The sequence below is a fragment of the Aphidius gifuensis genome, linkage group LG1 (genome assembly GCF_014905175.1).
Source record: "Aphidius gifuensis isolate YNYX2018 linkage group LG1, ASM1490517v1, whole genome shotgun sequence".
Lineage (NCBI taxonomy): Eukaryota > Metazoa > Arthropoda > Insecta > Hymenoptera > Braconidae > Aphidius > Aphidius gifuensis.
The window spans coordinates 24,811,332-24,833,602 of NC_057788.1; the positions used below are offsets into that span (position 1 = coordinate 24,811,332).

Consider the following 22,271-nt stretch of genomic DNA (forward strand, 5'->3'; position numbering starts at 1 on the left):
ATTTTAAGGACTTTTTTGAGAATTTTTTCTAGAAATATTTTGAGAACTTTTTCTAGAATTTTTTGTAGAAATTTTCTTAGAACTTTTTCTAGAATTTTTTTGAGAACTTTTTCTAGAACTTTATTTAGAATTTTTTCTAGAACTTTTTTGAGAATTTTTTCTAGAACTTTTTTTAGAAATATTTTAAGGACTTTTTTGAGAATTTTTTCTAGAAATATTTTGAGAACTTTTTTTAGAACTTTTTCTAGAATTTTTTGTAGAAATTTTCTTAGAACTTTTTCTAGTAAAAGTAGTAGTGCAATTTTTGTTTAAAAAGTCTTTGAAATTTTTGTTGAATTTATTGTTTAAATAACATTATTTTTACACTAATAAAAATATTAAAAATTAACACTCTTTTATTTTAACAGAAAATATAGTTTAAAAAAGTTATTTTTTTATAAAGCGTTGTTAAATTAAATTATTTAAATACTTACTTTTTTTTTCTTGATATAAATTCTAAAAAATATGCATAAATAAATTAAACACAAAAAAAAAAAATTAAGTCCGAACATTTTATCAACCAGGTTTATATATCTACATTTGAATTCATTTTATCAATATATATTTGAATGTGAAATAAAAGACATTTGATGACATCTCTCGGAGTTAATAAAATTTATGAAAAAAAAAAAAAAAAAACGGCCATAGTTTATTCGTACTAATTGAACTTGTAAGTGTTTTTTTTTTTTTAAATAAACAAACTAAGTTACTAGTAACCATGGCACCCTCAGCCGACCAGTTTCGCCGACGAACATCCTGGCTTTGATGATGATGTATAAAGATATTTTCTTGATGCTTTTAATTCAAAGGTATTAATTTGCGAAGAATTTCAATAGCTAAATTAGCGTTATTAGATTTTAAAGCTTCAAAATCAGCAGAATCAATAATCGACACATTTTGTTTAATAAATTCAACAACTTTGGTTTTTAATTCTTTCGCATCATAACGATCAGCAACAATTAACGTATGAACAGCATTATCAACTGTCAATTTTTCCATTAAATTATTTTCACAAATTTCTCTTAAATCATCAATATGATACTTATCAGCAGCACCAATGAGATCATGAACACAATCATTAATTTTTGATGGTGTTTTTCCAGTATAAATATACTCTAACATTTGTTTGACAACATCTGCATCAATGTCTTTAATGACAACACGATTATCTCTTGATTCTTTCATGGATTCATGATCAAACATTGCTGAAAATACTGGACTTTTGAGAGACAATATCATCTTATGGGCCTTAAACTCTTTTCCATCAACTTCAAGAATAATATCACTAAATCTTTCATTTTCAAGATATGATGGTAATCCAGATATCGATGGATGATTAATTTTTGTTGGTAAACTTTTAAGTACTCTCACAACTTTTATTGATATTGTTAATACATCATTTGGCAGCCAACTTGAAGGATCTGATTTAACAACCTTAAAAAGATTTATATCGATCTTTACACTAACATTATATAATAATTCATTTACGTTTTTACATAAATGAATGTTTTTTTCTGTTGTTTGAATATTTTTTGAAGAATTTATATTGATTATTGCGATCTCAAAAGAAGTTTGTAAAGAACATTCTTGTTTATTCTTGAAGTGATCGAGTGTAAAAGTTGTCGTATTTAAATAACAAGAAAATGTAAGAGCGCACAATGCATCAGATGGTTTTGGTCCAAATGCTGGTGACATAATATTTGTCTCTGGGTGTTGTGTAAAATTTTCTATTTTCCATAAATATATGTCAATTCTGGTATCTAGTCCTTGACAAATTTTCGTGCTTTGTTTGGTTATGGTTGACATCCTGCACACAAATAAATAACTCATAAAAAATAATAATTAATAATGACGAGTTGTTTTTTAAATGAATGTGTTAATTTACCTGTTTTTTTTTTTTATTTTTTTTATTAAATGCTTTAATTTGATCGCTTTGTTGGTTGTGTACATATGATTAATAAATAAAACTAGCTGTGGAGTAAAACAGTGTAAAATATGTAAAAATATAACATAAAATAAAAAAATAAAAATATTATCACCCGTACAAAAGCGCCATGAGACTATGAGAGTAGTGGAGTCGAGATAAACTACATGTGGATTAGAATTTTTTTTTTTTTTTTTCTTTTATTAAATAAGTATATATAAATGTGTTATTGAATATAAAATATTCATAAATTTAAATTATTAATGATATACTTGATAAAGATTGATAATAAAAAATAAATTTTAATATTAAAAATAGGTCGGTTTTAAAATAACAATTCAAGATTACAGACATAATAACGATACCCAGACTCCTGAAAAAAAATCCAACAAACAAGACAATATAGTCATTCACCATTTATCAAAAAAAAAAAAAAAAAAAACAAATAATAGATTCATCGTTTTTCAAATACTAATTTACTTTTTAAAATAAAAAAACGTGATACAAATTTTCTTCATAAAAAAGATAAAGATTAAACTAATTAATAATTTAATTAACTTGACGTTTAATTTTTTGTTTTACAAGTATTATATTTGAATAAAAATATTTAAAAGATAGATAGAGATATTAATAGACATGATGATATATTTTCTTGACCATTCTATTTTTGTGGTATTAATTTGCGAAAAACTTCAATAGCTAAATTAGCATTTCTTAATTCTAAATCTTTAAATTCATCTGAATCAAAAATTGACACATTTTGTTTGATAAATTCGACAGCTTTGTTTTTTAATTTTTCAGCATGATAAAAATCAGCAATAATTAACATTTTCACAGCATTATCAACTGCCAATTTATCCAATAAATTATTTTCACAAATTTCTTGTAAATCATTAATTTGATACTTATTAGCAGCACCAATGAGATCATAAACACAATTATCAATTTTTGATGGTGTTTTTCCAGTATAAATATACTCTAACATTTGTTTAACAATATCGACATCAATGTCTTTAATGACAACACGATTATCTCTTGATTCTTTCATGGATTCATGATCAAACATTGCTGAAAATACTGGACTTTTAATAGACAATATCATTTTGTGGGCTTTTAACTCATTTCCATCAACTTCAAGAATAATATCACTAAATTTTTCATTTCCAAGATATGATGATAATCCAGATAACAATGGACGATAAATTTTTATTGGTGAACTTTTATGTTCTGTTACAACTTTAATTGATATTGTTAATGCATCCTTTTTCAGCCAACTTGAAGGATTTTTTTTAACAACCTTAAAAATATTTTCGTCGAGGCTTGAACTAAAAATTGATGCTGTTATTGGAAATAGAGATGTATAAATACTTGTATTTGTTGTTGGAATATTTTTCGAAGGATTTTTATTGATTATTGCGATTTCAACAGAAGTTGGTAAAAAACCTACTGTTTTATCTATGAATCTATCACTTGAGCAGCGCAGTTGAAATGTTGTCGAATTTTTGTAACAATTAAATGAAATATTCCACAATCCCGTAGATGACTTTGGTCCAACTACCCATGGTTTCGTTGTTTTCTCTGTGTTTTTGGTACAAATTGAAGAAAAATTTTTAATTTTCCATAAATACATGTCCACAATTGTTTTCCTCGGACACATATCTTTTCCTGTACAAGTGCTTTTTTTGACTATGGTTGGCATCCTGCACACAAATGAATAATTTAAGAAAAAAATAATAATTGATAATGACAAGTTGTTTTTTAAAACAATGTATTATTTTACCTGCTTTTTTTTTTTTCTTGATGCTTTACTGTGATCGCCTTGTTGCTTGTGTACAGTTGTGTACATGTGATTAATTAATAAATAAAGCCAGCTGTCAAGTAAAATTTCACATAAATAAAAAAAATAAAATATTATCCATGGAGTTTAACACCTCCATGATATTATCGTACAAAAGCGCTAAATGAAAGTAGTGGAATTGAGATGAACTATATGTGGATTGGAACAGATTAGAACAGATTAGAATTTTTTTTTTCCCTTTTATTAAATATATAAAGTTGTGTTACTGAGTAAAAAATATTCATCATTAATTGAAATTATTAATGATATAATAAAAACTATATTTTATTTTTTAAATTTTATCATTAAAATTTTAAACAACGAAATAATAAATATTTTTCAATACAGGTCATTTTTAAAATCACAATTCAAGATTATTAGACATGATAACGATACTGAGACTCCTGAAAAAAAACCGAACAAGAAAATAATATTATAAATATAAAAATGACTAAATATAGTAAATGAGTCATCTACCATTTACCAAAAAATGAATGAATAATAGTTTTATCATTTTTCAAATACTATTTAATTTTCTAATCATTAAAACGTGATACAAAAAAATAAACATGAAACTAGTTAATAATTTAATTTAATTGACATTTAATTTTTCGTTTTACAAGTAAAAATTCGATATAACAATTTTGTTATTAAAAATTTGAAAAACAAAAGAATTGATTTTTTTTTATCCAGACAGTTTTGAAAAAAAAAACTCAAGATTATAGACATGATAACGACACTGTAACTCCTAAAAAAAAAACCCAACAAACAAAAGAATAAAATGATAAATACAAAAATAACCAAATATAGTAAATGACTCATTTAAAATGAGTCATCCACCATTTATCACAAAATAAATAAACAATAGGTTTATCATTTTTTTAATATTATTTAATTTTTTAGACATTTAAACGTGATACATTTTTTTTTTCATCAAAAAAATAAACATTAAACTAGTCAACAATTAAATTTGATTGACGTTTAGCTAATTCGTTTTACATAAGTATTAATTTTAAATAACAGTATTTGAAAATTTCAAAGTTTTATTAAAAATGACAATAAATTGTTTTTACAAAAAAATGAACTTAATAATCATATCCTGTTGAAGCAAGATTAAATAATTTGCAAATATAGTAATAACAATAATCAAAAAGAAAACTTATTAATTTTTTTCTTTTGTATGATATATGACGATATATTGTCTTGATAATTTTATTTTCCCGGTATCAATTTTCGAAGAATTTCAAAAGCTAAATTAGCATCTTGAAGTTGTAAATTTTTAAAATCAGCTGAATCAACAATTGACAAATTTTGTTTAATAAATTCAACAACTTTGTTTTTTAATTCTTTTGTATCATAACGATCAGCAACAACTAACGTATCAACAGCATTAGCAACTGTTATTTTTCCCATTATATTATTTTCACAAATTTCTTTTAAGTCATCAATTTGATACTTATTAGCAGCACCGAGGAGGTCTTGAACACAATCATTAATTTTTGATGGTGTTTTTTCAGTATAAATATACTCTAACATTTGTTTAACCACATCTACATCAATGTCATTAATGACAACACGATTATCTCTTGATTCTTTCATGGATTCGTGATCAAACATTGCTGAAAATACTGGACTTTTAAGAGACAATATCATCTTATGGGCTTTAAACTCTTTTCCATCAACTTCAGAAATAATATCACTAAACTTTTTATTTTCAAGATATGATAACAATCCAGATATCAATGGACGATTAATTTTTGGTGGTAATTTTTTTTGTTCTGTTACAACTTTAATTGATATTGTTAAAACATCATTTGTCAGCCAACTTGAAGGATTAAATTCAATTTAACAACCTCAAAAAGATTTATATCAAGTTTTAAACAAAAATATGATGCTTTATCTTCTTTTACACAACGATAAATTTTTTTTTCTTTAGTTTGAATATTTTTTGAAGGATTTTTATTGATAACTGTGATCTCAAAAGAAGTTGGTATAGAACATGTTTTTCTATTTGTTGAGTGATAAAGTTTAAAAGTTGTCACATGTAACAATGAAGAAAATGAAATACGCCACAATCCCCCAGATGATTTTTGTCCAAATGTTGGTGATGAAATTTTTTTCTCAGAGTATGGTGTACAAATTGTATTAAAATTTTTTATTTTCCATAAAAATTTGTCAATTCTGGTATCAAGTCTTTGACAAATATGAGTGCTCTGCTTAATTATGGCTGACATCCTGCACACAACTAAGTAGTAGTAAAAGAAAAATTAATAATAACGAGTTGTTTATTAAAACAATGTATTAATTTACCTGTTGTTTGTAGTTTGATCGGTTCGTTTGTTGTGTACAGATGAATAAATAAATGAAGCCAGCTGTGATGTCAACATAAAAAGTAAATAAATAAATAAATCACCCGTACAAAAGCGCTATATGAGAGTAGTGGAGTCGAGATAAACTACATGTGAGTATGAAATATTTTTTTTTTTATTAATTATATAATATAAAGCTGTGTTTTTGAGTAAAAAATATTAATGAATTAAAATTATTGATGATATAATAAAAATTATATTTTATTTTTAAATTTTATCATTGAAAATTTAAAAAACAAAATAATAAATATTTTTTTATTCAGGTCAGTTTTAAAATAACAACTCAAGATTATAGACATGATAACGATACTGAGACCTCAAAAAACCCAACAAGCAAAAAAATAAAATTATAAATATACAAATGACAAATGAATAGTAAACAACTCATGCACCAGTTTTTCAAAAATGAATAAATAATAATTTTATCATTGTTTTAACCACTATTTAATTTTCTAAAGATTAACATGTGCTACAAATTTTTTTCATAAAAAGATAAACATGAATCTAGTCTATAATTTAATTTAATTGACGTTTAGCTTTTTTTTTAACAACTATTAACTTAATAAACAATATTTGAAAATTTCAACTCAAAAAGTTCATTATAAATGACAATGTAAATAAATAATTTGTCGATATATTAATGACAATAATCGATAAGAAAACTAATTTTTTTTTTTTTTATCCTTTGTACGATATATGAGGATATATAGTTAATAATTTATTTACTATATTGAATTGACAGAATAAAAAATCGAAGTAATTAATTTACTTTATCATTTTTTAAATATTATTCAATATATTAAACATCAAAACGTGATGCAAATTTTTTTCAGTAAAAAGATAAAAATAAAACTAGTCAATAATTTAATTTGATTGACGTTTTATTTTTTCGTTTTGCAAGTATTACTTTAAAATTACAATATTTGAAAGATAGATAGAGATATTAATAGACATGCTAAACGATGATATATTTACTTGATAATCTATTTTTGAGGTATTAATTTGCGAAAAACTTCAATAGCTAAATTAGCATTTTTAGATTCTAAATCTTTAAAAACAGCAGAATCAATAATTGACACATTTTGTTTAATAAATTCAACAACTTCGGTTTTTAATTCTTTCGTATCATAACGATCAGCAACAATTAACGTATCAACAGCATTAGCAACTGTTATGTTTTCCATTAAATGATTTTCACAAATATCTTTCAAATCATTAATTTGATATTTAACAGCAGCACCAATGAGATCATGAACACAATCATTAATTTTTGATGGTGTTTTTCCAGTATAAATATACTCTAACATTTGTTTGACAACATCTGCATCAATGTCTTTAATGACAACACGATTATCTCTTGATTCTTTCATGGATTCATAATCAAACATTGCTGAAAATACTGGACTTTTAAGAGACAATATCATCTTATGGGCTTTAAACTCTTTTCCATCAACTTCAAGAATAATATCACTAAATCTTTCATTTTCAAGATATGATGATAATCCAGATATCGATGGATGATTAATTTTTGTTGGTAAACTTTTAAGTACTCTCACAACTTTTATTGATATTGTTAATACATCATTTGGCAGCCAACTTGTAGGATCTAATTTAACAACCTCAAAAAGATTTATATCGATCTTTGAACAGACATTATATGATGATTCATCTACCATATTACATAAATAAATGTTTTTTTCTGTTGTTTGAATATTTTTTGAAGAATTTATATTGATTATTGCGATCTCAAAAGAAGTTTGTAAAGAACATTCTTTATTATTTGTGTCGCGAAAGAGTGTAAAAGTTGTCGTATTTAAATAACAAGAAAATGCAATAGCGCACAATGCATCAGATGGTTTTGGTCCAAATACTGGTGACATTATTTCTCCCCTTGTGTATTGTGTAAAATTGTCTATTTTCCATAAATATTTGTCAATTGTATGATTCGGTCCTGGACAAATTTCAGTGCTCTGCTTGGTTATGGTTGACATCCTGCACACAAATAAATAATTCTTAAAAAATAATAATTAATAATGACGAGTTGTTTTTTAAATAAATTTGTTAATTTACCTGTTTTTTTTTATTTTTTTTTGTATTTGATGCTTTGATCGCTCTGTTGGTTGTGTACAAATAAAGCCAGCTGTGATGTCAACTTGACTTGACATTTATTTATTTAACAGTGTCCAGCATAACATAAAAATAAATAAATAAATCGGCCGTACAAAAGCGCTATATGAGAGTAGTGGAATCGAGATGAACTACATGTAGATTGGAACCAATTGGAACAGATTAGAACAGATTAGAATTTTTTTTTCCCTTTTATTAAATATATAAAGTTGTGTTACTGAGTAAAAAATATTCATCATTAATTGAAATTATTATTGATATAATAAAAACTATATTTTATTTTTTAAATTTTATCATTAAAATTTTAAACAACGAAATAATAAATATTTTTCAATACAGGTCATTTTTAAAATCACAATTCAAGATTATTAGACATGATAACGATACTGAGACTCCTGAAAAAAAACCCAACAAGAAAATAATATTATAAATATAAAAATTACTAAATATAGTAAATATGAGTCATCTACCATTTACCAAAAAAAAAATGAATAATAGTTTGATCATTTTTCAAATACTATTTAATTTTCTAATCATTAAAACGTGATACAAAAAAATAAACATGAAACTAGTTAATAATTTAATTTAATTGACATTTAATTTTTCGTTTTACGAGTAAAAATTCATTATAACAATATTTAAAAAATTCAATAACAAAGTTTTATTAAAAATGACAATTAGCTGTTTTTACAAAATAATGAATTTAAGAATATTTTTTTGAAATATAAGAATAAATAGTATGTAAATAGTATAATAATAAAAAAAAACAACTTTTTTTTTTTTCATAAGATAAGTAGATATATGATGATATATTTTCTTGATACTTTTATTTTCCCGGTATTAATTTGTGCAGAATTTCAATAGCTAAATGAGCATTTTTAGATTCCAAATCTTTAAAATCAGCTGAATCAACAATCGACACATTTTGTTTGATAAATTCAACAACTTTGTTTTTTAATTCTTTGGCATCATAACGATCAGCAACAATTAATGTATCAACAGCATTGTCAACTGTCATTCGTTCCATTAAATTATTTTCACAAATTTCTCTTAAATCATCAATTTGATACTTAACAGCAGCACCAATGAGATCATGAACACAATCATCAATTTTTGATGGTGTTTTTCCAGTATAAATATACTCCATCATTTGTTTAACAACATCGACATCAATGTCTTTAATGACAACACGATTATCTCTTGATTCTTTCATGGATTCATGATCAAACATTGCTGAAAATACTGGACTTTTAATAGACAATATCATTTTATGAGCTTTTAATTCTTTCCCATCAACTTCAAGAACAATATCACTAAATTTTTCATTTTGAAGACATGATAATAATCCAGATATTAATTGATGATTATTTTTTGTTGGTAAACTTTCATGTACTGTTACAAGTTTTATTAATATTGTTAAGACATCATCTGTCAGCCAACTTGAAGGACTTAATCTAACAATCTCCAAAAGATTTATATCAAGTACTGAACAAAAGTATGATGATTTATCTTCCATTTTACATAAATTAATGTTTTTTTCGGTTGTTTGAATATTTTTTGAAGAATTTTTATTGATTACTGTGATATCAAAGGAAGTTTGTAAAGAACCTTCTTTTTTATTTATGAAGTGATCAAGTTTAAAAGTTGTCGTATTTAAATAACAAGAAAATGAAATACCCCACAATCCATCAGATAATTTTGGTCCAAATGATGATGGTTTAATTGTTCTATCTGTGTTTTTTGAACAAATTGAATAGAAATTTTTTATTTTCCATAAATATGTGTCAACTCTGTTATTTGGTCCTGGACAAATTTCAGTACTTTGCTTGGTTAAGGTTGACATCCTACACACAAAAAATGATGAAAAGAAAAAAAATATTTAATAATAACAAGTGGTTTTATACAACAATGTATTAATTTACCTGTTTTTTTATTTGATGCTTCACTTTGATCGCTTTGTTTGTTGTGTACAAATAAATGAATAAATAAATAAAGCCAGTTGTGTTGTCAAGTATATAAAATAAAAAGTAAATAAATAAATAAATTGAAATAAATCATCCGTACAAAAGCGCCACGAGAGTAGTGGAGTCGAGATAAACTACAGGTGCATTTGAAATTTTTTTTTTTTTTTTAATTCATGATTCATAAATTAAAATTATTAATGACGTAATAAAAATTATTAATTAAAAATATAATCTATTTTTTAAATTTTATTATTAAAAATTTTAAAACGAATATAATAAATATTTTTGAATGAAGGTCAATTCTAAAATAACAACTCAAGATTATAGACATGATAACGATACGGTGACTCCTGAAAAAAAACCCAACAAACAAAAAAATAAAATTATAAATATACAAATGACCAAATATAGTAAGTAAATCATGCACCATTTATCAAAAAAAAAAATAAATAATAATTTTATCATTTTTTTAAACACTATTTAATTTTCTAAATATTAACATGTGATACAAATTTTCTTCATATAAAGATAAACATGAAACTAGTTTATAAATTAATTTAATTGACGTTTAGATTTTTTTTTTAACAATTATTAATTTAATTAATAATATTCGAAATTTCAAATCAAAAAGTTCATTATAGATGACAATAAAAATAAATAATTTGTCAATATATTAATGACAATAATGAAAAAGAAAACTTATTTTTTTTTTTTTTCTTCGTATAATATATGATGATATATTGTTGATAATTTTTTTATTTTTAGTATTAATTTTCTAAGAACTTCAAAAGCTAAACTAGTATTTTGAAATTGTAGAACTTTGAAATCAGCTAAATCAACAATTGACATATTTTGTTTGATAAATTCAACACCTTCAACACCAAATAACAACTGTTATTTATTTTATCAAATTTCTTTCACAAGTTCTTTTAAATCATCAATTTGATACTTATCAGAAGCATTCAATTGCTAAATTAGCATTTTCAGATTCTAAATCTCTAAAATTCGCTGAATAAAAAATTGACACATTTTGTTTGATAAATTCAATAACTTTTTTTTTTAATTCTTTCGTATCATAACGATCAGCAACAATTAATGTATTAACAGAATTATCAACTGTTAATTTTTCCATTAAATTATTTTCACAAATTTCTTTTAAATCATCAATTTGATACTTATCAGCAGCACCAATGAGATCATAAACACAATCATCAATTTTTGATGGTGTTTTTCCAGTATAAATATACTCTAACATTTGTTTTACAACATCTGCATCCATGTCTTCAATGACAACACGATTATCTCTTGATTCTTTCATGGATTCATGATCAAACATTGCTGAAAATACTGGACTTTTAATAGACAATATCATCTTATGGGCTTTTAATTCTTTCCCATCAACTTCAAGAACAATATCACAAAATTTTTCATTTTGAAGACATGATAATAATCCAGATAGCAATGGACGATTAATTTTTGTTTTATGTACTTTTACAAGTTTTATTGATATTGTTAATACACTATTTGTCAGCCAACTTGAAGGATTCAGTTTAACAACCTCAAAAAGATTTACATTGAGCTGTGATGTAATGCAAAATGATGATTTGTTTTTCATTCTACTTAAATTAATGTTTTTTTCTGTTGTTTGAATATTTTTTGAAGAATTTATATTGATTATTGTGATCTTAAAAGAAGTTTGTAAAGAATTTTCATTTTCGTTTGTTGAGTGATCCAGTTTAAAAGTTGTCGTATTTAAATAACAAGATAGTGTCACAGTTGACAATGCATCAGATTGTTTTGATCGAAATGATGGTGAGATAATTTCGTTCGCTGCGTATTGTGTGTACCAACCAAAATTTCCTATTTTCCATAAATATTTGTCAATTGTGTGATTCGGTCCTGGACAAATTTCAGTGTTTTGCCTAATTATGGTTGATATCCTGCACACAAATAAATAATTTTTAAATAATAATAATTGGTGATGACAAGTTGTTTTTTAAATGAATTTATTAATTTACCTGTTTTTTTCTTTTTTTTTATTCGATGCTTTATTTTGATCGCTCTGTTTGTTGCGTACAGATGAATAAATAAATAAAGCCAGCTGTGATGTCAAGTATAACATAAAAATAAATAAATAAACAAATAAATCATCCGTACAAAAGCGCTATATGAGAATAGTGGAGTCGAGATAGTCGAGTTTTTGAGTAAAAAATATTCATGAATTAAAATTAATAATGATATAATAAAAATTATATTTTATTTTTCAAATTTTATCATTAAAAATTTAAAAAAGAGAATAATAAATATTTTTTTATTCAGGTCAGTTTTAAAATAACAATTCAAGATTATAGACATGATAACGATACTGTGACTCTTAAAAAAACACCCAACAAACAAAAGAATAAAATTATAAATATACAAATGACCAAATATAGTAAATGACTCATTCAAAATGAGTCATCTACCATTTAATTATCAAAAAATAAATAAACAATAGGTTCATCATTTTTCAAATACTATTTAATTTTTAAACATTAAAATGTGATACAATTTTTTTTCAACAAAAAGATTTACATAAAACGAGTTAATAATTTAATTTAATTGACGTCTAATTTTTCGTTTTACAAGTATTAATTTTAAATAACAATATTTGAATATTCTTAAGTTTTATTAAAAATAACAAGTAAATTGTAGGTGTATTTGATTTTTGATAAATTCAATTCCAACGAAACCAATTTCCAGGATAAAGTTTCTCTAAATATGAACGACACTCAGTTACGCATTTCCAATCTGGATTGCATATATTTTTATCGTGTGCACATGATGTTGGGTCATCACCATAAACTGCATATGGACTGTTTGAAATATAACACCATCTTGTGTGACTCTTATTTGGACAAAATTTCCAGCAGCTCGTCGATGGATAAATGCTTCCACCCCCACAAAATGCTTCTGCTGCCAATACTTGATGCAAATTTAACATCATGAATATCATAAATATCATGAAAATAATAACTCGTTTTTCCACCAAGATTTTCATATTGATAATTTTTATTTTACTGCTATTATAATATTATTTTCTTGAATCCTTTATCTGTAAAAAAAAAAAAAAAGAATTATATTAATAATATTGAAACAAAAAAAAATAACACATGATGGACAAAATTTTAATTTATCTTAACTTGAAATTTAAAAATTAATCATTAAATAATTACAAAATTTTAGCCTTCCACCGGTTGAGGTCACGATAAATTAATAATATTGTCAAATAATTAAAGAGACACAAAATAATTGACATTGAAAAATTTACACAGTTTGTAATAAAAAATAAAAAGCCACTTTTACTCTCAAATTACACTGAATAATTTAACAATATGAATAAAAAAAAAAAAAAAAAAAATGCAGCGAGTATGTACTGCAAATTATGGCTTGTAAATAGCATGAATCATATTTATATATATATATGACGCTTAAACCGATGACGCAGGTGGTTTTTTTATTTTTGACTCACAATTTAATTTTATATAAAAGAATATAATTTTAATTTAATAATATTAATAGAAAAAAATTAATGACAGTATATAAAATTTAATAATTCAAAGACAAAAAAAAAAAAAAATATAAAACAAATTAAAACGTGGTCAAGAGACTTGTAAAAGCTTACCTTCAACGGTTGGTGCAAAACGTGAAACTAAACGCTTGATTACAAGTACCTTTTCCAAAGACCTCACTAGTCAACTAGACCTCAAATCATTTTTCCTTCTTCGTTTAACCAGGGTGGGAAATTTAGGTAAATGTAGATCCCTAATTTTCCTAATAGTGAATAGACAACACAGCTAGAATATTTGAAAAATAAAAACCATCATTGATAAGTAAATTTATAAAAAAATAATTAACTTGTTATTGCTGATAGTAAACACAAAAAAATAAATACTACTACAATAATTTATTTTTTTATTTATTATTCAATGATATTTATTTAATAACAACTCAATTGATTATAATTAATTTCATTATACGAAACATTTTATCATTCACTTTTGGAAATGATAAATTACAGTATTTAAAAATAAAAAAATAGTATATTTTATATACCATATTAATTAATTACACAATAAGAGAAAAAAAAAAAGTTATAACAATAATTATTTATGTTTAAGTACGTTTTTGTCATGACATATTAATTGATTGATTTATTTGATTATTAATATTATTTTAACTTTAGAAAAATATTTTTTACCTTTATAAATGAATAAAAAAAAAAAAAGAAAATTGATTAATTATAATTCATATTTGATTAAATTTATGTCATGACATTTTTTTTTTTTTTTTTTCATTGATTAATTCATTTAATTATATAAAACATTATAACACCGGTGAATTATTATTCAACTTTTTTTAATTACAAAACACAGTATTTAAAATCAAAACAAAAATCAAAAAATAAAAAACAAAAAGTGTATTCTATATACTATACACCAAGTACGATTAATATAAATTATACAAAAACAAAAAAAAAAAAAACACAGTTTTAACAATGATAATACTGTTTTTGTTATTTTTTGGAGTTAATTTTTTGTATCCAAGTTTAATTTTTTAACATATGATTCCAAAATCAATTCAACAGCCAATTTTGGATGTTTATTTTTCATATAATTAAAACTTGATGATTCCAACAAAGCTGGACTCATTGATATTTCATCATGAAAACATTTAAATGCAGCATTTTTAATTTTTTTTGATTGATAAAAATCACCAATAATAAAGCTTTCAACTGCAATATTAGATGACATATTTCTAATCAATACATTTTCACATAATTCTTTCAATTTAATGATATTAAATTTATGAGCAGCATCAATTAATTCATTTATAAATTCAGAATGTTTTGATGGCATATTATGTGTATAAATAAACTCCAACATTTGTTTGGCAACTTCTGGTTTAATATTATTTAAAAATATTTCTTTTTTTGATTTATTTTTTTTAATAATATCAGCTAATACTGTACTTGATGCTGATAATATTGCTTTGTGAGATTCAAATTTTTTTCCTCGAACATTTAAAACAATGTCACTAAATGGCATGTGAAGATAATTAGATGATAATTCAATTTGTTTGTTTAAATTATTTTTTGTATAAATTACTGGTTCAATTTGATTATTTTCTGGTATATCAATATTATCACAAGAAGATGTTCCTGAATCATCAAAATCACTTGTTGATGAATCAGTATTAAATATTTCACTTATTGATTTATTTTCATCAACAATGCCAGATAAATCTTTACTTGATGTTAATAAATTATCAACAGTATGAATTATTTTATTATCATTGTTGTTATTAATAATAAATAATTCTTTTTTTTCTGGTGTTTTTGAAATACCCATCATTTCTAGTTCTTGATACTCTTGTTGTTCATCAGTTGATTGGATACTTTTTTCATTTTTAGTTTTATCATCTTCAATTTTAATAAACATTGGAATAAATTTTTTCTTTAATTTATTATCAACTGGAGATTTTGATTTACGTTTATATGAACGAAGTTGTATCATTGGATCTGGCAATGATAATATTGAATCTTTATCATCAAGTATAACAGCAGAATTCATTATATCAATCAAATGTTCTTTATCATGTAGTTCAAATTCACTACTAGATGGTATTATTCTAATTAATATCTTAAATTTACCAACTGGAAATATTTTTTTTTTATATGCTGATGCTGTTGATAATGCATGTGAATATATTAATTCATTTTCATCAACAATTAATTCACCAAATGCTGAACAATTTTTTGTCTCATCTTCATCATTAATAAATGATACACAAGTCTTGATATTCATTTCAGTATTTTTATGTTGATCAAAATTTAAAAGTTTCAATCTTAAACGTGAATTTGGAGTAAATTCAAGACACCATTCGTATTTTGAGTTTTCACCGGATTGAAAAATTGGTGATGTAAACACTCCACAACGTCTTCTTATACACAATGACCATTTTTTGCCGAATTCTTTAATTGACCAAATGTAATACTCTGGATGCCATTCTCCAGTTGCTCTAAATGTTAAAAAATTAACTCAATTAATTCGAAATTATTTTTAAAAAATTAACTCAATTAATTCAAAATTATTTTTAAAAAATTAACTCAATTGATTCAAAATTATTTTTAAAAAATAGAACATATATTCAATGATATTGAATAAAAAAAATTTTACAAAACGTGGTCGACTTAACCTAACAATCAAATACCTGATCTCAAAGTTAATATGAAATCTTAATTACCTGTTTTGTTCTTCTCCAATATCCATTGTTTTATTATAATAAAAATTATTTCTAACACTTTTGAAATTATCACTGGAATAATTTTGATAAAATCTTTGTTTTTATTGTTGTAAAATAAAAAATAAAATAATTCAACAAGTACTTAGCAACAAGGGGTGAATACAATGTAACAAAAAAACATTATGATTATATAATAAAAATAAAACATGTCCGCTAATTGGAGCAATTGTTATTCGCTGAAAAAAAAACTGGCGTGAATTTTTTTTTACAAATGGTCATCGTTTAAATTTGGGTTGCTTCATTTTTATACCGTCAGATGACACAACATTGGTTTTTTTTTTTTTTTTTAATATATATATATTTTGGGAATTGAGGGGAAGAAAAAAAAAAAAAAACATAATATTTATTAATAAAAATTTGTAATTAAAAATAAAAGTTATATGAAAATGTTAGACTTAAATTTTTGAAGCTTTATATTTTAAATTTGATAAATGAATACACACGGTATAATACAGTACAAACTTTATTTATTCGGAATAAATTGTCAATGAGAAAAAAAAAAAAAATATATATATATAGGTATGTTTTTCAATTATTTAACTGGTACATTCTGTTATTTCAAGTTTAAAATTATATTTAATATTCTGTTTGTACTTCATTTAATAATTAAGTAGATCTTGTCATCAATACAAAACATTAATTATTAATAATATATTTTCCAACAATAATCATAAATTAATCAACTTGATTTTATTGATAAAAATTTACGAATAACTTCAAATGCCAAGGGTGAATGTTTAAGCTCTAATTCTTTAAATTCACTTGAATTCAAAAGTGCCAAATTATCTTTAATAAAATTAATAATTGAAACTTTTAATAATTGAGCATCATTATTATGTGAAAATACTAATAATTTAATAGCATTATTTTGATTAATTTTTTTAACCATACAAATTGTTTTTAATTTATCAATTTGATATTTATGTGCTTCAATTAATAACTTATCCACCAAGTTATTTATATTTGATGGTGTCATTTCTGTATAAAAATATATTCCAAGATTTTTTTACCAACATCAGGATCAACATCTTTTATTAAAATTCTATGTTCTTTCGACTTTTTATTTATATTATAATCAAGCATATTTGATAATACTGGACTTTTCATTGCAAGAGTAATACTTTAGCTTTAAATTCAGTACCATTAAAATCAACAACATCACTAAATCTTTCATTTAAAAAAAAATCACTTGTTCCATGTTGGCTCTCAGGATTTTTTTTTTGTGAATTTGCTGACTTATTGCTCATTAATTGTTAATTAATATTTTTAAACAATCATTTGGCATTAATTTGTCAATTACAAATTAAAAGAAAAATTACCGTTTGCTAAAACCGGATATATTTTTGAGTCTTTATTTGAGTATCCTTATAAATGACATGTCATACTATTTTAACAATGAGATGAATCAGTTTATTTTAATTCTTATTATATATATAAAAAGCTTTTGTAAATTAAATTACATAGGTGGAAGTTGCTCAATAGGTGTAACAAAATTAATATAATTTGGAAAAAGTTGAACAGCATGTGGCAACATGAGTTTATAAGTTTCTCTGATTGTTACATCATCAACACCAACAATATCACCTATTTCTGTTTGTGTTCGTTTGTCTTCTAATGCCTAAAACAAATATTGTTATTAAAATTAATTAAAATACTGTACTGTTATAACTGTATTATTACTTTTTTAAATATAAATAAAGTTTACCTGAGAAGCCATGTATATTGCAGCAGCATCAATTGATACTGATGATCTATCAGGAACAATATCAATATTAACAGCTTTTTTTGCAATATATATTGCTGTTAGTTGGACAATCTTTGTCAGTCCAAGTCTTATACAAAATCTTGTCATATAATCACTATTTTCCATTAATTCAATCCTTGTTTCATTGATATTAGCAAGTGTTTTCAATATCAATTTGAAACATAGAGCAATTTTTTTTTTACTTGTTGTACTAACAGCACAAATTTCTTTATATGTACGTTGTAATTTTTCCTGGCGACATGCTATATACAAGCATGCAGATGCAATTGCCAAAATTGACTGTCCTCTTAAATTATTACCATTATTAAATACTCGTTTGAATAAATCATTTGCTTTATTAACAGTGGTTTGTGGGAGATTAATACGATTTGCCATTGTTTCGATTTCACGATAAGCTGGGTTTGTCGGAGCTCTTGTTAATTGTTCATCTTTATTAAAATTGTTCATCTAGTTCGTAAATAAAATTTTATGATAATATAATTTTATGAAATAATCAAGTTTTTATATAAGCCATTATTTTTTATTCACTACTGAACGACGAATTTTAACAAAGAACAGTTTACCTGAGCTCGACGTTGATAAATGTCATCGTCCATTGATGAATAATTGGAGTTGTATTCAATCCAACCCAACAGGCCGCGAATTTGATCGTCCATCTCCAGTTTTGACCCTTCGGGTGTCAATGACAAGCCAAGATATGACATTATTGCCTGGATATCCTGCGCCTTAGTGAGAAATCTAGGATTAATTTCGGGATGTTCGGCGAAAAATTGCAGGATATTTTCCCAATGTTTATCGTAAAGACTGGACAGCGGCATTGTTTATGTAAATTTTGTAAAACTTAAAACTTATGAGTAGCAGTATATTTTTTTGAAAACAAATTTTAATTTTTTTGTAAACCACGTTTTTTTATTTTTGCTTGACGTTATGTCGTTGCCAAATACAAAAATATGGGGCTAGTGACTAGTGGTGTCTACCACGACTACCGCTAGAAGAATGAGAAAAATCCTTCGGGACTTGAGGTATATCGAGATCATCGAGATATAGATATGAAACTGGCTTGTCCCCCACTATTTTTTTGACGTACACTATACGCATGATACGCATGACCGCAATTGCAGGTAAACTGGTTATCACAGGTGTCTCAGGTTATACAGGAGCTGGCCAAAGATGACGCCTGTGTCTCGGTGGGTCAATTAATTTGTGAGAAGACCTAAACGATCTAAACCGCCGAATATTTCCCATATAATATTCTCACGGGATGTGAAGTGTAAAAATTAATTACAAATTTTTTAAATAAATTTAACTTGAAAGTATAATAATTACAAACTTTATTTATTCAGAACAAATTGTCAATGAAAAAAAAATATATTTGTTGTTTAATTATTTAACTGGTACATTTTGTTATCTCAAGTTTAAAAGTATATTCAATATTCTTTTTGTACTTCATTTAATAATTAAGTAGATCTTGTCATCAATACAAAACATTAATTATTAATAATATATTTTCCGACAATAATAATAAATTAATCAACTTGATTTTATTGGTAAAAATTTACGCATAACTTCAAATGCCAAGGGTGAATGCTCTAATTCTTTAAATTCACTTGAATTTAAAAGTGCCAAATTATTTTTAATAAAATCAATAATTGAAACTTTTAATAATTGAGCATCATTATTATGTGATAATACTAATAATTTAATAGCATTACTTTGATTAATTTTTTTGACCATGCGTTCCATACAAATTGTTTTTAATTTATTAATTTGATATTTATGTGCTGCAATTAATAGCTTATCAACCAAGTTATCTATTTTTTTTGGTGTCATTTCTGTATAAATATATTCCAACATTTTTTTACCAACATCAAGATCAACATCTTTTATTAAAATTCTATGTTCTTTTGACTTTTTATTTATATCATAATCAAGCATATTTGATAATACTGGACTTTTCATTGCAAGAATAATACGATGAGCTTTAATTTCAGTACCATTAAAATCAACAACAACATCACTAAATCTTTCATTTAAAAAAAAATCACTTGTTTCATGTTGGCTCTCAGGATTTTTTTTTTGTGAATTTGCTGACTCATTGCTAATTAATTGTTCAATGTCAATTAATATTTTCAAACAATCATTTGACGTTAATTTTTCCATTGTATCCATGATATCATCGAGCTTAATATAATGGTTAAAATGAAGATTACCATTTGTTGGAACTGGATATAATTCTGAGTCGTTAGTTGTGTTGATACATACACATATCTCACCAGTTGAATTGATTATTGACATATGTGTCAAAAATTTTAAATGATCAGCTGAATCAGTATTCTTAATAATTAATTGAAATTTTGAAAAACGTTTTGATACTGATGTATGACTCCATGGATAAAAATCAATACGCCAATTTTTATCATTATTATTTTTAGATGTAAATTCAACTGATTTACCAATTTGTCCACACTTTTGACGACCAGATTTTTTCAGTGTTAAATCACCAATATTCCATAGATAACTCGATTTTTTAATTTTTTTATCATCTTGTGAGTATATTTTTGGCTCGTTTAATATTGTAATTTCATTAACCATTTCTATAATTTAATAATAAAATATAAAACCATAAATATAATATATTTTTACAATATGATTTATTTAAAGATAATGAGATAAGAATAAACTTGCAATGTTCTTAAATTTATTTTTAAAAAAACTTCAAATATTATAATTGATTATTGAGGTAGACCACTTATTAGTTTATTTTATAGTGATTACTGAATGAATTTTATAATATCATTTTCCAAGAAATTAAATTGATCAACTAATTTATTTTTTACAAACAAAAAATTTACATTTATAAATGTAATAAAAATAATTTAATTATAATGAAAAAAAAAATTAATTGAATGTTCAAATAATGATTGATAAAAAATTATAAACATATTTTTCAATACTTTTTGTTTTTATATAATTATCAATTTAATTAATTAAATAATAAATATATCAGCAATATATTACCTGTAGTATATGGCTTTGCCACCTCGTGAAAATCATTATCATCACCACCACCATCAGCACAAGCATCTTTATCATGGTTAATCTTATCATCATCATCACCACAAGCATCATTATTATCTCCATCCGCCTCATTTTCACCTGGATGTTCTCGAATCTATTTATTGAGACACCATAATATTATAACAATCATTATTATTATTATATTAATTAATCGAATGATTTTTGTATTACAAAAAAAAAACCTTAAAAAGTTAAAAGTTCAAACAAAGAACAGCTTACCTGAGCTTGACGGCAAACGTCGGCCTGCATTGATAAATCATTGAAGTTGCTTTTAATCCAAATCCTCAGATCGCTAATTTTACTGGCAACCCCCTTTTTTGTCAAGTTACTTTTAGTGAATGACAAGCCAATAAATGGCATCATTGCTTGGATCTGCTTGTTAGTGAAGGATTTAGCCTTCATTTCGGGATGTTCGGCCAAATATTTCACAATATTGTCCCAATATTTGATATAAAGACTGTGTGTCGGCGGCATATTGTTTATTTAAATTTTTTATAACTTAAATTTAATGAATAACAGTATTTTTTTTTCTTGCTTACTCAAGGGTACTCGGCGGGTGAATGGGGTCAATTAATTTGTGAAAATACCTAACCTTCTTGATCCCCCGAATATTTCCCATGTAGTATTACCTGATTTTTTTTTTTTTCGTAACAATATAAATAACAATAAGTAGTTGAGTGTATTTATTAAACAAATTTTCTCATATGGAACAACTGAGATCACTCAATTTTTTTGTAACAAAAACTTGGAACCACTGACAATTAATTACTTGTCTAAGGTAATAGCTAAAATTAGTATTTTTGGTAGGAGAAATATTTTAATA

The 22,271-nt window shown here is 24.3% G+C and overlaps 6 protein-coding genes across 6 annotated transcripts; all 6 read right to left on the reverse strand.

Annotated features, from left to right (window-relative positions):
• Positions 1 to 810: 810 nt before the first annotated feature.
• Positions 811 to 2,001, reverse strand: LOC122857136 (speckle-type POZ protein-like). The gene is made up of 2 exons (XM_044159151.1): positions 1,925 to 2,001; positions 811 to 1,846 (listed from the first exon to the last, which is right to left on the reverse strand). The coding sequence occupies exons 1-2, from the start codon at positions 1,987 to 1,989 to the stop codon at positions 838 to 840; spliced, it is 1,074 nt and encodes a 357-aa protein (XP_044015086.1). The 5' UTR covers positions 1,990 to 2,001; the 3' UTR covers positions 811 to 837.
• Positions 2,002 to 4,177: 2,176 nt separating this feature from the next.
• On the reverse strand, positions 4,178 to 6,946 carry LOC122860965 (speckle-type POZ protein-like). Its single transcript, XM_044165064.1, has 3 exons — positions 6,939 to 6,946; positions 5,133 to 5,625; positions 4,178 to 4,204 (listed from the first exon to the last, which is right to left on the reverse strand). Exons 1-3 carry the CDS (start codon positions 6,944 to 6,946, stop codon positions 4,178 to 4,180), a joined length of 528 nt encoding a protein of 175 aa, XP_044020999.1.
• A 206-nt stretch (positions 6,947 to 7,152) lies between these two features.
• LOC122860970 (speckle-type POZ protein-like) lies at positions 7,153 to 7,845 on the reverse strand. Its single transcript, XM_044165077.1, has one exon. It carries the CDS (start codon positions 7,843 to 7,845, stop codon positions 7,153 to 7,155), a length of 693 nt encoding a protein of 230 aa, XP_044021012.1.
• Positions 7,846 to 9,122: 1,277 nt separating this feature from the next.
• LOC122860978 (speckle-type POZ protein-like) lies at positions 9,123 to 10,287 on the reverse strand. Its single transcript, XM_044165089.1, has 2 exons — positions 10,219 to 10,287; positions 9,123 to 10,140 (listed from the first exon to the last, which is right to left on the reverse strand). Exon 2 carries the CDS (start codon positions 10,137 to 10,139, stop codon positions 9,123 to 9,125), a length of 1,017 nt encoding a protein of 338 aa, XP_044021024.1. The 5' UTR covers position 10,140; positions 10,219 to 10,287.
• Positions 10,288 to 11,212: 925 nt separating this feature from the next.
• LOC122860987 (speckle-type POZ protein-like) lies at positions 11,213 to 16,571 on the reverse strand. Its single transcript, XM_044165102.1, has 4 exons — positions 16,546 to 16,571; positions 15,791 to 16,320; positions 11,449 to 11,748; positions 11,213 to 11,268 (listed from the first exon to the last, which is right to left on the reverse strand). Exons 1-4 carry the CDS (start codon positions 16,569 to 16,571, stop codon positions 11,213 to 11,215), a joined length of 912 nt encoding a protein of 303 aa, XP_044021037.1.
• Positions 16,572 to 17,944: 1,373 nt separating this feature from the next.
• Positions 17,945 to 22,245, reverse strand: LOC122860992. The gene is made up of 6 exons (XM_044165115.1): positions 21,668 to 22,245; positions 21,389 to 21,542; positions 20,027 to 20,964; positions 18,934 to 19,089; positions 18,311 to 18,817; positions 17,945 to 18,223 (listed from the first exon to the last, which is right to left on the reverse strand). Exons 1-6 carry the CDS (start codon positions 21,920 to 21,922, stop codon positions 18,062 to 18,064), a joined length of 2,172 nt encoding a protein of 723 aa, XP_044021050.1. The 5' UTR covers positions 21,923 to 22,245; the 3' UTR covers positions 17,945 to 18,061.
• Positions 22,246 to 22,271: the final 26 nt, after the last annotated feature.

What these genes read in the sequence shown, in the direction of transcription:
- LOC122857136 (XM_044159151.1), bottom strand. Translation starts at nt 1,989, where the DNA reads ATGTACACAACCAACAAAGCGATCAAATTAAAGCATTTAATAAAAAAA. An exon ending in AAAATAAAAAAAAAAAACAG is followed by an intron (nt 1,847 to 1,924) that starts GTAAATTAACAC and finishes ATTTGTGTGCAG; the next exon opens with GATGTCAACCATAACCAAAC.
- LOC122860992 (XM_044165115.1), bottom strand. Translation starts at nt 21,922, where the DNA reads ATGCCGCCGACACACAGTCTTTATATCAAATATTGGGACAATATTGTG. An exon ending in GGCAAAGCCATATACTACAG is followed by an intron (nt 20,965 to 21,388) that starts GTAATATATTGC and finishes ATTAAATTATAG; the next exon opens with AAATGGTTAATGAAATTACA. An exon ending in ATGATGCTCAATTATTAAAA is followed by an intron (nt 19,090 to 20,026) that starts GTTTCAATTATT and finishes ACTAAGGCGCAG; the next exon opens with GATATCCAGGCAATAATGTC.
- LOC122860965 (XM_044165064.1), bottom strand. An exon ending in CAAAAGAATTAAAAAACAAA is followed by an intron (nt 4,205 to 5,132) that starts GTTGTTGAATTT and finishes GTTTTTTTTCAG; the next exon opens with GAGTCTCAGTATCGTTATCA.
- LOC122860978 (XM_044165089.1), bottom strand. Translation starts at nt 10,139, where the DNA reads ATGTCAACCTTAACCAAGCAAAGTACTGAAATTTGTCCAGGACCAAAT.
- LOC122860970 (XM_044165077.1), bottom strand. Translation starts at nt 7,845, where the DNA reads ATGGTAGATGAATCATCATATAATGTCTGTTCAAAGATCGATATAAAT.
- LOC122860987 (XM_044165102.1), bottom strand. Translation starts at nt 16,571, where the DNA reads ATGGATATTGGAGAAGAACAAAACAG. An exon ending in ATTGGAGAAGAACAAAACAG is followed by an intron (nt 16,321 to 16,545) that starts GTAATTAAGATT and finishes TTTAACATTTAG; the next exon opens with AGCAACTGGAGAATGGCATC. An exon ending in ACAACTTCGTTCATATAAAC is followed by an intron (nt 11,749 to 15,790) that starts GTAAATCAAAAT and finishes AACTTGTAAAAG; the next exon opens with TACATAAAACAAAAATTAAT.